This window comes from Folsomia candida, unplaced genomic scaffold (genome assembly GCF_002217175.1).
Source record: "Folsomia candida strain VU population unplaced genomic scaffold, ASM221717v1 Fcan01_Sc002, whole genome shotgun sequence".
In the NCBI taxonomy this organism is placed as follows: domain Eukaryota; kingdom Metazoa; phylum Arthropoda; class Collembola; order Entomobryomorpha; family Isotomidae; genus Folsomia; species Folsomia candida.
The window spans coordinates 12,347,309-12,360,012 of record NW_019091194.1 but is presented as its reverse complement, the minus strand read 5'-3'; the positions used below and the strand labels follow the sequence as shown (position 1 = coordinate 12,360,012).

The following is a 12,704-nucleotide window of genomic DNA, read 5'->3' as shown; positions in this document are numbered from 1 at the left end:
CGCAAACTAATTTTTCATAGGTTTACAATTAGGTCACTACCCTTTGGGTTCATGTTGATCTTATGAGATAAGCCTTCACATAACTATTACCTTTTGTCTCATCTTTGGCGTTAAATAAGTTCATATTGTCGATTTCTTCGATAGTTTTAGTTGTAAATACGTATATACTTATTAATGTGTAGTAATTAAATTATTTTATTTGGGGCATAGGGGGTATTCAATCCGTTGTTGAATAGTTTGTATAGTGCGTAAAAATTATTATAGAAACCCTGATATAAAGTAAAATAAATGTGCTACATGTGTAATAGCCGAAATGTGCACGATAGGTGGTTAAATATTTGTGATCAAGCCCTTAGAGTTATATGCACAAATATTCGAATTATAGTAAAAATATTAAATGTATGACTACATACAGATAAAATGTACTACATACAGATATGGAATGAAGATGTATACATATGTACAATGTTGGATAAGAAAACTTCCTTTTATTTAGTCACGCATTTATTCTTAGTGTTAGAATCATTAAAATAATCTCTTGCATTCACTCTCATCAATTGTCAAAAGAGAAAATTTTGCAGCCAAAAACTGTCTTCCTAATGAACTTTGCTTAATTACTGCAAAGGCGAAGGACATATGTATGCTATTGAGCAGAGATGTACTATGCATAATATCTGCACATTAATCCAACGAGCGTATAACAATGGAGTCAGTGAAGGGCAATATGTGTGACTTGTGATTATTAAGTCTTTGTATTTAGATTATCGCCGCATCGCTGTTCTTGATGAACAAAAATGTATCTGCAAAATCATATCTACAACTAATCGCGATGCTGGGTTTATGGTTCTTTGCTGTTGGTCATTCTGTCTGAGGTTGGTGCTTGTAAAATGGTCAAGGAACCTTTCAAAAAAGGTGATATACTAATATTTTTTTTAATTTATAAATCTCACCATTACTGTAATATGAATATAGGTACATACATTAGTTCCTGTTATCATCACCACCAACCGATGTAGTTTGTTGTAAATAGAAGCAGAGTGACAATTGAGATTTTATCGAGAAAGGGAAATTTACTACAAAATTATTCACTTTAGATTTCTAAATAGTTTTTTTATCCGGCTGGGTAGTTAACTGAATGTTTTTTAATATGTATTACCCATCATATTTCATTTCATCCGAATTTAAGTTAACTTCACGTTAAGTCGTTCACGATAATGATCGTAATTAAACCTTGGTACTAGAATAATTAAGAATACACTTTGTGGAAAAACTCGGTACTAAATTTTTGCTAATTTATCTTTTCAAATTCATCTTGTAAGAATTCTGTGTATGTTGTGTCTTTACAAAGTTAGAGATCTTATAAAATTATAAACGAACTGTTGTTTGTATAGTTCAAAATTTGCAAAATTTTAACAAGCCACTTTTCCGAGTAGTCAACTTAATCATAAAATAATGAGCTTCACGATAAAACATGACGATTAGGTGCAAGATACTTACATATGCATACACGCAAGATGTTTAGAGTGGTTTTAATTAATTAAAATTAGCATGAGATTGTTTGTCGATTTTGTTTAACTCTTTTATTTACTGTTCTAGATTAATGAGCTCACAATGTGAAATGCTACAGCCAACCATGAACAAGTTAATTTATTGCTATGTGACATACCCTCCGGGTGTGTCCATGAGTAATCAAGGAAGCCAGAGAGTTGTCACAGACTTTTAATTCCTTCTTGTACAGATAAAATGTTATGCATCCATCATGATAATTAGTCAATTTCTAAATGCTCTGCCCGTATCACGAGCGAGGCCGCATTGCACAGAAGTAAAAAAAAAACTCTATCGAATTAAGATGATATCAAATTATTTGGATCAACAAAATCTCAGCAACTATGTGTGTATGTAATAGCTGGGATGTGTTGATAAGTAATCATGCAGTCGTATCTACTTATTTAACAGCACTCACATTCCTAAGTAGAAGTATTGCATAAAGGATGCAAGACATTTTATGCTAAAACTTGACTGTGAATTGATTTATACATACTAAGAAAACAGTGGCTGACAGCGTGTCCTCAAGTTTATTTTAAATTAATTGTTTTTAGAATAGTCGGTCGTACTATGCATATGGCACTACAAATCAAAAAAGACAAACAAAATTGACCTTCGTAACCATGCTTGAGATGAACTTCATTAAGTAATAATGAACACAACTGCAAAGTCATTCCTTTCATCCCAACTTTACTTTGGTACAAGAATGCACGTAACGTATGTACATCCAGTGACAAACAAAATTACAATTGACTCTGAACAGTTCTAGTTCGAATTGGCAAATCATGATCTTTTATTTTCGCAAGTTAATTATTGGATATTCTTTGCAACTATTCAGTCTAAGCTTTCATTCATGCAGGTTAATTGCAAAATAATTGACACTCGCTCATTGAGGCTGCTTGCAACAAACGATGTCGAAGCGCATTGATGCGATTCCTAGCAGCATGTTTACGAGTATTCATACGTATGAGCTCATCGGACTTGTGTGAAAGCAGAATAAGAGACAAAATAAAAATGTCACCTCTTGGTTCACTGTTTTCCATAAAAATCCAATTTGCTTTAGTAATAAGCACAAAGTTTGCCACCTATAAAGATTTTCCCAGCGTTCTATAATTATACACTCTCTAGTACATATATTTATTACCGACATTATACAGCTATAGGGCACACGCTCCTGTGCCTCCTCCTCAATTGATTAGATTTTCTCGCAAATAAGCAGTGAGAAGATATACATGAACACTCAGGACTTTCAGGACTCGACAGAGATGCCTCCAAAAGTCGCAGTTCATGGCCGAGTCTTCTAATCTCAATCTCAATAACTATATCGTACATACGTACGTACTCGTTGGTAGACCAACTTTGACAAGACTTTTACTCTGCTTGCCCAGCAATAAGTCCACGGAGATAAATGTGTAGGGTATTTGCACTTCTTCTTCCTGCTTCTTCCCGTCGCCGCGTCGTCGTCGTAAGCCAAGACGACCTTTCTCTTACTTGTTGTCTTTCACAATTAGGGCGAAAGTAATCCTACCACAGAGAAAGAATAGGATTAGGCAAGGTTTTCTTTCACTATTAGAGACGGAATATCTGCCGGGATCTAAGAATCCATGATCTCGTCTGAGTTTCCTGTCTTGTTTCATCTCACTCACGTCTCTTCGAGTATTGTGTATTTAATTCTTGAGTGTGTAGGGAAGGAATCTGATTAAATTGTTTAGTGGTAAGTATATAAATAGATATATTTTATATCCCACTGCGAATGTCAATTAGTTTAATCTAATACCCACTGTTACACTCAGGCTTCTAAAATTCGCTAAAAAAATCACAAAGTGGGTACTTTGGAAATTTCATGAGAAGGCTTTAGTTTGAAGATAGTGCATTCAAACCTAATCTAGGTGACACTTTCCTTCGATCAAATATTTCCTGGCATTTCCTTTGACTACATTTATGCTTAAATCGAATAAATTGTGAGATCGAAAGTAGTGAAGTATGTACTTAATTCTTGTGCTGTACACATTCATATGTATGAATGTGGAGTATATTGAGAATAAAATTTTCATAAAAGTGGCGATGGTGCTAGTAAATAGGAGAAGGTATGTATTTACGTTGAATTGAAATTTGAGAGAGATGGACCAATAAAGAGATTTACTCGACTGATTTTACATAGAATATCGTTCTTGCTCTTCCACACAAGGCAATAACGTGATGAAAGGTGAGAAATTCACGAATGCAGACAGACAAACTAGAATTTGAGATATGGAAAGGACGACGTGCATCATTTCTTTCTTTCTTCACACTTCAAGTTTTAGAGCTTTCCCCAATTTTCAGTCGGCGTATCAAAGTCTGGGAAGAAACGCCTTTGTCCAAGTCAGACTTATGGAAGCTCACTTTTGACTGTAACTTACTCGCACTATTAAAAAACTTTTCCTGAGCTCGCTCAAGTCGGAGTCGTCGTTTTATTCTCAATATCAACTTCTTCGTGTAGAAAAGTCGAGAAAACATGTTCACAAAGATGCCGTCAAGGTTCTCCCACTTTATACTTGAATGATTCAATAGACTGCAAATTATTTGCGACTTATTTCAGCTCAAACTTATTGGCCACACTATAATTAGGGCCTTAAGTGTTTGTATCAATTCAATATGTATCACAAAACATTTAAACTTTCTCCTAAAGCACAATAGCTCCACAAATGTGTATCTATTCATAATTCTAGCATGATTTCCATCCAACAACTTGCGACATAAAGAAGTCTAACTTCTTGAGAATCAAACATGGAACTCGTATCACCTTACTTATATATTTAAAGTGAACGGTGAGAATTTCCAACTTACACGATCACTTTACAATGTGTTTGAAACACGTAAATCGCATTAATAACAAATCAAAAAGTATTGATCTAATTTCACCCATAATAATGTTTCCTAAACATTTTGTTATAATTCTATTTACTTTCACAGCACCGGGTAGTCAGTTTCGTTTTCTTTTTACGACTACTAAATGTATGACAACGTCATAAATTATTTTCACTAAAGTCTCTGTAAACGGGGTTGAGACCTGTTTGTAAAAGTCGCCTCCAGCCTCCATCCAATTAGTGTCTTATTTGAAGAGGCTGGGCAACTTTTGACTGTAAAGCTCGCCACATCCAATTCATGCAGTTCGTACAAAATGGAAATAAACTTTCTACCAAAGATTTTTTATTATTCAGGATAGTCAGTCATCCATAGTGTTGTTTGGTCGAGGCACTCCACGAGGCAGAGGAAGTCAAGTTCTCACCGTGTTGCAGGTATGTCGAGTCGTATCAGTGTGTCTGCACCAAGAGGAGTTGACAATTCGGCGACTTTCTCCTTGCTCTCATGCTTTGCAGGCCACAAGTCCACAAACCATAATAATGTTGAACTCTCATCAGCCCAACTCGGCTCTTCGGGTCCTTCGGTTGACGGCCTGAAACCGGAGGAGTTTTGAGACAGAGAGATCAGTTAGTTCACTTTTGGTATCTTTGCAGAAAGGTTTGCGATATTTTCGAGGAAGCCAAACGAGAGTGTCGAGGCGTTTCCGAAACAGTATCCCATTTTTATAAGCCCTCAAAATTAATTTTTTTTGCTGCACCGAAGCACTAAGCTCATATATATTGTGCATGTGTACTTTCTACTCTTACATACATACATATGTATAATACGAAGGTGTCCAAGATATGTTTTGTGCTGACGTAACACACCTACAATTTCCTGTACGAAACTCTTTTAGCCTAAGCCAAGTCGAGCATAGTTTGCTTGGTCGTTACTGTCACTACCAGGCCCCGTTGTATAATAGAGTTTTATGACGCGGCTTGAAGGCAGACAGTTGCTGATCAGTTTTCATTAGATCCAAAATGTTATTTGTGGTTTTGAGGTGCTTTCAAGAATTTAAAAAAGTTTGACGTCGTGTTTGTGGAAGACGTGGAAAACTGGAAAATGTTGTGAGACTTTTTGAAATATTCAACGGATCTGGAAAGGAGGTCAACGAATACATATTTAAAATATATCCAAGTGAAAAGCAAGATAAACATTTATCATCTCAGAATGGATGATCCAAATAGACTTGGAATAGTTGGTTATTCGGAAATGCCAAACCCAAACCGAAAAATTTCAGTTAGTTTTGTGAGTGAAGTTGGACCAACGTGTAATTCTATCGACCCCACGCAAGGATTTGGATCGCATTTAGATCCATCCCTCAAATACTTGCAGCAAAAAATACTGCGTCTTCAAGTTGCACAGGTTTGCTATTTCCATCTCTTGAAATAATTGTGCTGCTGTTAAATTAAAAGTCAGAATTCCATAAATATTAGCTCGTTCAATTTCTGAATATGGACACAAAAAGTCATAAGAAATGACATGTGCGAGTTGTTTATCGATCAGAAAATCTGAAATGACATCTATTCAGACTTACATAAAATTGAATAGTTACGTGTATACATTTCTCTCTGATACATATTTCGTAATGCAATTTGAGCATCACTTGTATCATCACTAATTATCACGTTGTCGGAGAATTTCCCATTTTATTCTTAGATTGAGTTAGATACTTACATATTATTAATGTTAACTATTATATAAGCATGTACTTATGCTTATCTTCAGTCTTGTATATGAACTTGATATCCTTATCATTTTGCATCGTAGCAAAAAACCAACAGTATATTTGTAGCACAAAATTTGCTTAATTTGTCTTGCGGGTTTTTCCTACAACCGACTCTTCGCAAGTATGTATGTACATACACATGGCCTAATAAGATTAAGTGGACTATTTTAATTGAATTGTCTGAGTTTTCGGACTAACATAATTATATAGCTGGCAATAAATACTTGTTAGATTTTAATTCATATTATTCCGGTATAAAATTCAGCAGTGGTTGCCTACTACTAAATACATAGATATACGGAATGATTCTTTGAATAAATATGGGACTGCACATGAGTTGTTTATCTCCATAAAGCCAACTTGGTGTGTAGATCAAGAAACAATGCAAAAGGATAAAGTGTGATGATACTGTGAAGTCACTTTCATCGCATTCACGCAAGTAAATACATTAACAACCATGCATATTCACACGTTATGTAAATGTGTATCTCTGCAGCCGCCTGTGCCGTTCAGTTCAGAGACTATATTTTTAGTTACATGGTTGAGACTCGACTCTTTGAGGCACCACAATAACGCCAAAATGATAAATCTGATCTGACAAACCGATCAAATCACGAATGCGAGGAGTTCTACATTAAGCTGTCAATTCATTTACTTATGTAAGTTGTATCAAGTGAAAGTCATCCCCGTTGAGCGGATGGCCTCCCACAGACTTCTAATGATGAGGCTGGGTGCTACTGTTGACACATAATTTCCGTGGGTTATAATGAGTTGGTTTTGTGGGGTTTTGAACAAGTTGGCGAGATTGGATAAAGCACAGTTTGGGATTAATTATATGAAATGCAATTTCAAGAGTGTTGAATAAACAAACTTTTTAATTGCCATCTACCTCGGTTTCCAACCCAGCTAATTGGATATAAACTCGTTGGCGTGGCTGGCTCATCCTAATAATTTTTACTTTATGCTTTCTGCCCCTGCAAACCAGGCCAAAGAGAAAATGTGTGTACGTTCATAGTGTGCAAAGTTCTCCAACAGGAGAAATCACGTTCGCAGAATACGAAAAAGTTGTTGAAAGTCAAGAGCGTACGTATGTACGATACTTGTGTTTTAATAAGTATGTCAACACCCAGTCATGTATGCAGAGTAAAATAAATTTCCAGAGGCAGTTTGCCTGAATTAGTAATGCTAGTTTATTAGATTGCATGCACAACAGGATAAAATATTCGAACCAAAAAAATAGTGTCGAATATGAAACAACCAACAGGGGAGTTGCAATAATAGCTACATAAGTAAATATATGCATATATTTGGCCCATAATCAATAGGTTACACAACCAATGTGCATAATAACTTCTATGTCTTTCAGATGATCTGAATAATAAGAAGCGAAAGAAATATAGATATTTATAAAAAAAAGTCAACCGATTTTCGCAGACCCAATTTTTAACGCAGAAAATGCATTACAAATTTATAGCCGCTACAAAGGGAAAATAAAAATTCAATTTAAGTCTGCAACCTTGCGTGGTTGTCTTTTATTGATTCAGTTCTTTGAAAGCAATAAATAGGATACAAATTCTATTTGCATAATGTTTGCATTCTAAGAAATGAGATAAGAAGAGCTGCGTATTTTCTTCAGTAATGTCTCAATAGACTTATTTTGACGTTATGAGATTACTCGTTTATTACTTGGTAGATTGGATGAAAAGCTCAGTCAGCCAAATGAATCTGCGCCAAAATTGAGAGAAGCCGATAGATTAGACTTCTGGAGCTGAGGAAGTAAATATCGAGAGTGTATCCTTTTGTGAGAAATATAAAACAATGCCTTATGCTTCTTTCGGTTTCGTACGAGTCGTTGGAGGGTGAGCGGAATTGAAAAGTCTTTAATCCACTTTAATCATTTGTTGGTTGGGCCCGTTTTCTGCACAAATATATTTCTTCATTCGTCTCAAAGGTAAAGTCGCAAGTACGTGGAAGAGAAAGCAATTTCTTCTATCCCCACTTTCTTAAAACTTTTAATCACTCTGGCTTTCCGAGAATAGGCACAAGGATCAACAGTTACTGTGAAGCAATATGTACAAACGTATGTACGCGTGGGACACTCGTGAGATTAAATGAAAGTTCTGTAGCGCATAGCCATAAAATACAACGATTTCTCACAACATGAAATTCGTTAAATCTGAAAAAAGTTTTCCAATAAAAAAGTTACGGTTTGGCTGTATATCTCATCTCTTCATTGTCTTCATGATTTTGGTCGGAGATACGTAAAAAGAATGCCGTACTCTACATATATGGATCTTACATATAAAAATAGTAATATTCTTTTCTTAGGAGGGATAATTGGGTGTCTATTTCACTGCAACGTATGCTATTCGAAAGACAATGTTTAATGTTTTTTCCTAAATATTTTTAACAATGCGCGCTTGTCCGCCTAAACAAAATTGGAGAGAACGAAAGATTGGATGCATTTTTATGTGATGTATCCGATCGTATCTTCATAGCCAAAGTATTGTTCTGAAACAAGATAAATATGACGATGCATTATGAATATAGATGTTTCTAGAAAAATGCTGTTTGAGACTCGCTTTTAGACTGTAACTATTTCTTTATCAAGTTATATTTCCGAATTTTGGAAATCCTAGCAATTGAAATTCTATTTGTTGGCTGATCCATTTTCAGATGGCACACATGCCAAACAAAGTACCGAATTTCACTCTATTTTTGGGAACTCATTTCCTGCTGCGGTCGACTTAGTTCTAGATCATTGCATCCATTCACTTTATCAAATAGCGACACTGAACAAAAACTTTCTCCTCTCACTAACTGTAAAAGGCTTTCAAGCAGATGGAGAAAAGTTCAATTTGTCACAAGGACAAGGAATCTGTCTCCTCGTCCTTCTTTATTGAGAAAGAGGAGTCCATTTTGCTCCTCAGAAAGAGCTCAAAGGAAGATTCGAATCTGTGATAAGAAAAAAATGAATTGATTCCAGTAATGTGACGGGAAAGAGTTATTCTGTGTCACACGTATTCTAAAGGAAGAAATGTTGGCCTGATGACACCGCCTTTGCTTGAGTTAATAAGTATCTGCAGATATTTAGAGTAACGTGGGTGCTACACATATTATATAGTCGTCAGAAGATATGTAGCTAGTTAAAGGGATGCTACGTAGTTGCATGAACCATTTTTAACATATTTTAATATTCAGGGATGGTATAGCACATGAATCAAATCTATAATTTTACCCAAGCCTCCGTAACATTATCATTTAGAAGGTTAAAAAAATATTACATAAGCGTCAAAAAAAGAGATGGGTAAAAGTCAATAAGAACTTTCCCATCTTTCAAAAACTTTTACACACGAGACAAAATGATGTATTTATGATACGTACATACGTAACATGCGTTGGTCTCGATTGACATCTGAAAGCAATCTTAGAACCACAACCTTAAACAGTTTTCGGTTGAATAAACGTTACCACCATCATCCAGCCAGTTTAGTTGAGCCCCCAAGACATGCCGTATTTATTTGGCCAAACATGTAAAACATTATTCTATGTATAAAGTTCACTTAAATTCTTGGAACTCATGATGCACACTCTGCTTTTTCTGCCTAAAGCCCAGTGTCGGGGAGCGAGTGGCAGATCAAGTTACGACATCAAGTCAGTTGGAAAACGCAAAAAATTCGCTGGTAAATTCGCAAGGCAAAAGTTTCCTTCCCGTAATAATAACGTGGCTGTAGTTGACATCGACATTTGATATGTAAAGGCGAACAAGATCATTTGCTCGCTCCTTCCTTTATGAGATGGTTTATGCCTGAATATTCGTGAACAATATTCGTAGAGACCCACATCGTTGGTCTAATACACAACCACTGTTGGATCCCTCCAGGCTTCCCAATTTGTGCGAAAAGTTAACCCGCAGACTCATTTGTATGTAATAACTGAATTCAATAGTCGATGCTGTGCGAAATTGCCTATGCTGCCAACAACGCCTCATTACATATTCACGATTAGTTAATGCCTTGGCTCCTTTTATAATAAATATGTTTATATAATAAGCATACAACAGGAAACTCATTAATCAACGTACATATTTATTCTGCTAAGACGCCGGGAGTTCAATGAAGCTCGTATTCAATTTGTAAAAAATGCATGAACCATTTGAGAATTAAATCCATCGATCGCAATTCATATATATAGATATACATATGCATATGTGTAAGTAATTAATAATATATATGCCGCCGCTTTCTAAATTTTTGTTTGTTCCGGGTTTCCTTCTTCTGACTCTTTAGGGTCAATTAGTAGAATAAAATGGGTTATGTTATGGTTGAGAGCTTCGGGGGTTATGATGAAAGAGAGAGAATTCTTCCGAGGCAAACGTGGTGTAAAAGTTAGTTGGTAGGTCGTCCTACTTATCCTTAGATCGTCGTGCATGCATGCTATTAAATGGAGAAAGTTGCCGAGAATGATCTGACTTAATCTGTTTGGGCATGATGAATGTTCTCTTAATGAATTATAGACAAGATGAAGGCGAGAAAGGTTTCAATGAGATGCATGATGTTAAACTCTGCATAAAACAACTCAAAGAGTGAAAGTCTTGAATTATTACGGAGCTGGATCGCGTCAATGTTGATGGAAATAATGAGCGCATGTTCTTAATCAGCTCTTGTTCTATCCGCATACTACGTTTTCGTGTCACATATATAAACAAAGTTTCGACAAGGAACTTGGCTGTTAAAAACATGTTGTTTTGAACGAGAATACAGCCATTGAAAGTTGAACAAGAAGAAGAAAGGGCTCAGGTTTTATTGAGATGGTGCTCAAGAATAATGTGTTGCTTTAATTTTCTGATTTCAGGTCATACTGGGACTGACGTTGATGGTCTTGAGTGGAGTGGCACTTATTTCGACGGTGGAGGAGAGAGGTCTTTTTGGCCTCGGCTTTGGTCTCGTTTCTGCTCTTCTAGGGATCATATCTGCAGGTTCGTCATTATCCTTGTTTCCGATGAGCCTTCCCCGGCTTGCGTTTGTGTTGGTTGGTAGATATGTGGGCAGATAAGTGGTTGGTGTATCTGTGTCTCATTTCCCAAGGTTATAATGGTATAACCATACAAACTCTTCACCCACAACCGGAGAATTAGCTCGGAAAACTCGTCTTATTTTTACTTATGCCGAATGACAAACAGATGCAATTCAAAAGTTCATATTCATGCGATTAAGTATTACGTAATCCAAGTCTATTAAATCTTGTTGCTTCCAAATACATACGTACATCGTCGAGACTTTCAACCAAATCTATACTTTAATTTCATGTTGCGTAATACCCTGATTATAGATCAAACGGATAATTATGCAGTGATTCAGAGAAATTAGCAGCATTAAGAAAACCCAGCGATTGAATGATGAATGTTCATCATTTTCTAGAATGATTTGCGAAAATTAGTAGTACATAGCTTTAAAGATTTTGTTAAATAAATAATAAATTGACAAACGTAGTTCAACGTACAGACACACAAGTCATACGACGTACGAAAGTGCAACTGGTGTTAGTTATGCATGAACACTGTAGGTTTTTTCCTTCATTTCTCCCACTCGCAGCCAGTGTATTGCTTCATCCATTCAGTCGTCATCAAAGAACTCTAATTAGATTTGTGAGTTGACGTAACTCTGAATCAAAGTGTCTGATTAAAGAGAAAGTGGGACAAGAAGTCGAAGTGTGTGGGGGACTGTGAGACTACTTTTTGTTTTCACCAATTTATTTATACGCCAGGATAGACCAATAATTAATATGACAAAATTGCTACATCGATCGACACGTACATGCATATTTTTAATGTGAATTTTTTATATGAATATCACAGCATTTGGAATCCAGCAATGCGATTTGAAAATGACATCTATTCTCAACATCCTCGCACTTTTGGGACTCTTGCCTACATTTTATTTCGCGATCGAGAGTCTGGTCGACTATTCCCGATTCTATTTATCCCAAGGAGATTTCAGTCAAAAGAACTACACTTCAACTTTCACAGGGTCGGATCACGATGGAAAGCACGAATTTCACAATCATCAACATCATCAAGTTCACAATCATCACTTGTCGGATGGCGATACCCTTTCGTACGACCCCTCGTCGATAACCACCATTTGGACGCTGAGTTGGCTGGAGCTCTTTCATCTCATTCCCATGGCTGTCTCCATCCTCTACCTTCTCTTTCTCTACAGGCATTTGAGCTATTACACACACTACTAAATAGCTAAATATGAGTCAAGCAGCAAAGGTCATCACTGGTTCAAATGCTGACTATTGTGCAGATAAATGTGTATGATGCTTCCTTCCTCCTCCGGCCGATACCCCGAACAATCATTTCCTTCAATATGTATGTCATACCCACCACCTCATTTGACGTAAATATGCAAATATGCATAGGATATATTATTTAAAAACATATCCTTAATATGTGGCATATAAGTAGACGTAAAATTATGCAGTAACTATTCAAAATAATTTAAAGAGTGCTTCTAAAATGTTGTAATAACATTAGTATTCG

At 36.1% G+C, this 12,704-nt stretch overlaps 1 protein-coding gene across 1 annotated transcript; it reads left to right on the top strand.

Annotated features, from left to right (window-relative positions):
• The first annotated feature begins 4,946 nt into the window (after positions 1-4,946).
• Positions 4,947-12,692, top strand: LOC118434491. The gene is made up of 3 exons (XM_035848195.1): positions 4,947-5,793; positions 11,012-11,135; positions 12,015-12,692. The coding sequence occupies exons 1-3, from the start codon at positions 5,599-5,601 to the stop codon at positions 12,404-12,406; spliced, it is 711 nt and encodes a 236-aa protein (XP_035704088.1). The 5' UTR covers positions 4,947-5,598; the 3' UTR covers positions 12,407-12,692.
• Positions 12,693-12,704: the final 12 nt, after the last annotated feature.

What these genes read in the sequence shown, in the direction of transcription:
- LOC118434491 (XM_035848195.1), top strand. Translation starts at nt 5,599, where the DNA reads ATGGATGATCCAAATAGACTTGGAATAGTTGGTTATTCGGAAATGCCA. An exon ending in TGCGTCTTCAAGTTGCACAG is followed by an intron (nt 5,794 to 11,011) that starts GTTTGCTATTTC and finishes TTCTGATTTCAG; the next exon opens with GTCATACTGGGACTGACGTT. An exon ending in TCTAGGGATCATATCTGCAG is followed by an intron (nt 11,136 to 12,014) that starts GTTCGTCATTAT and finishes TGAATATCACAG; the next exon opens with CATTTGGAATCCAGCAATGC.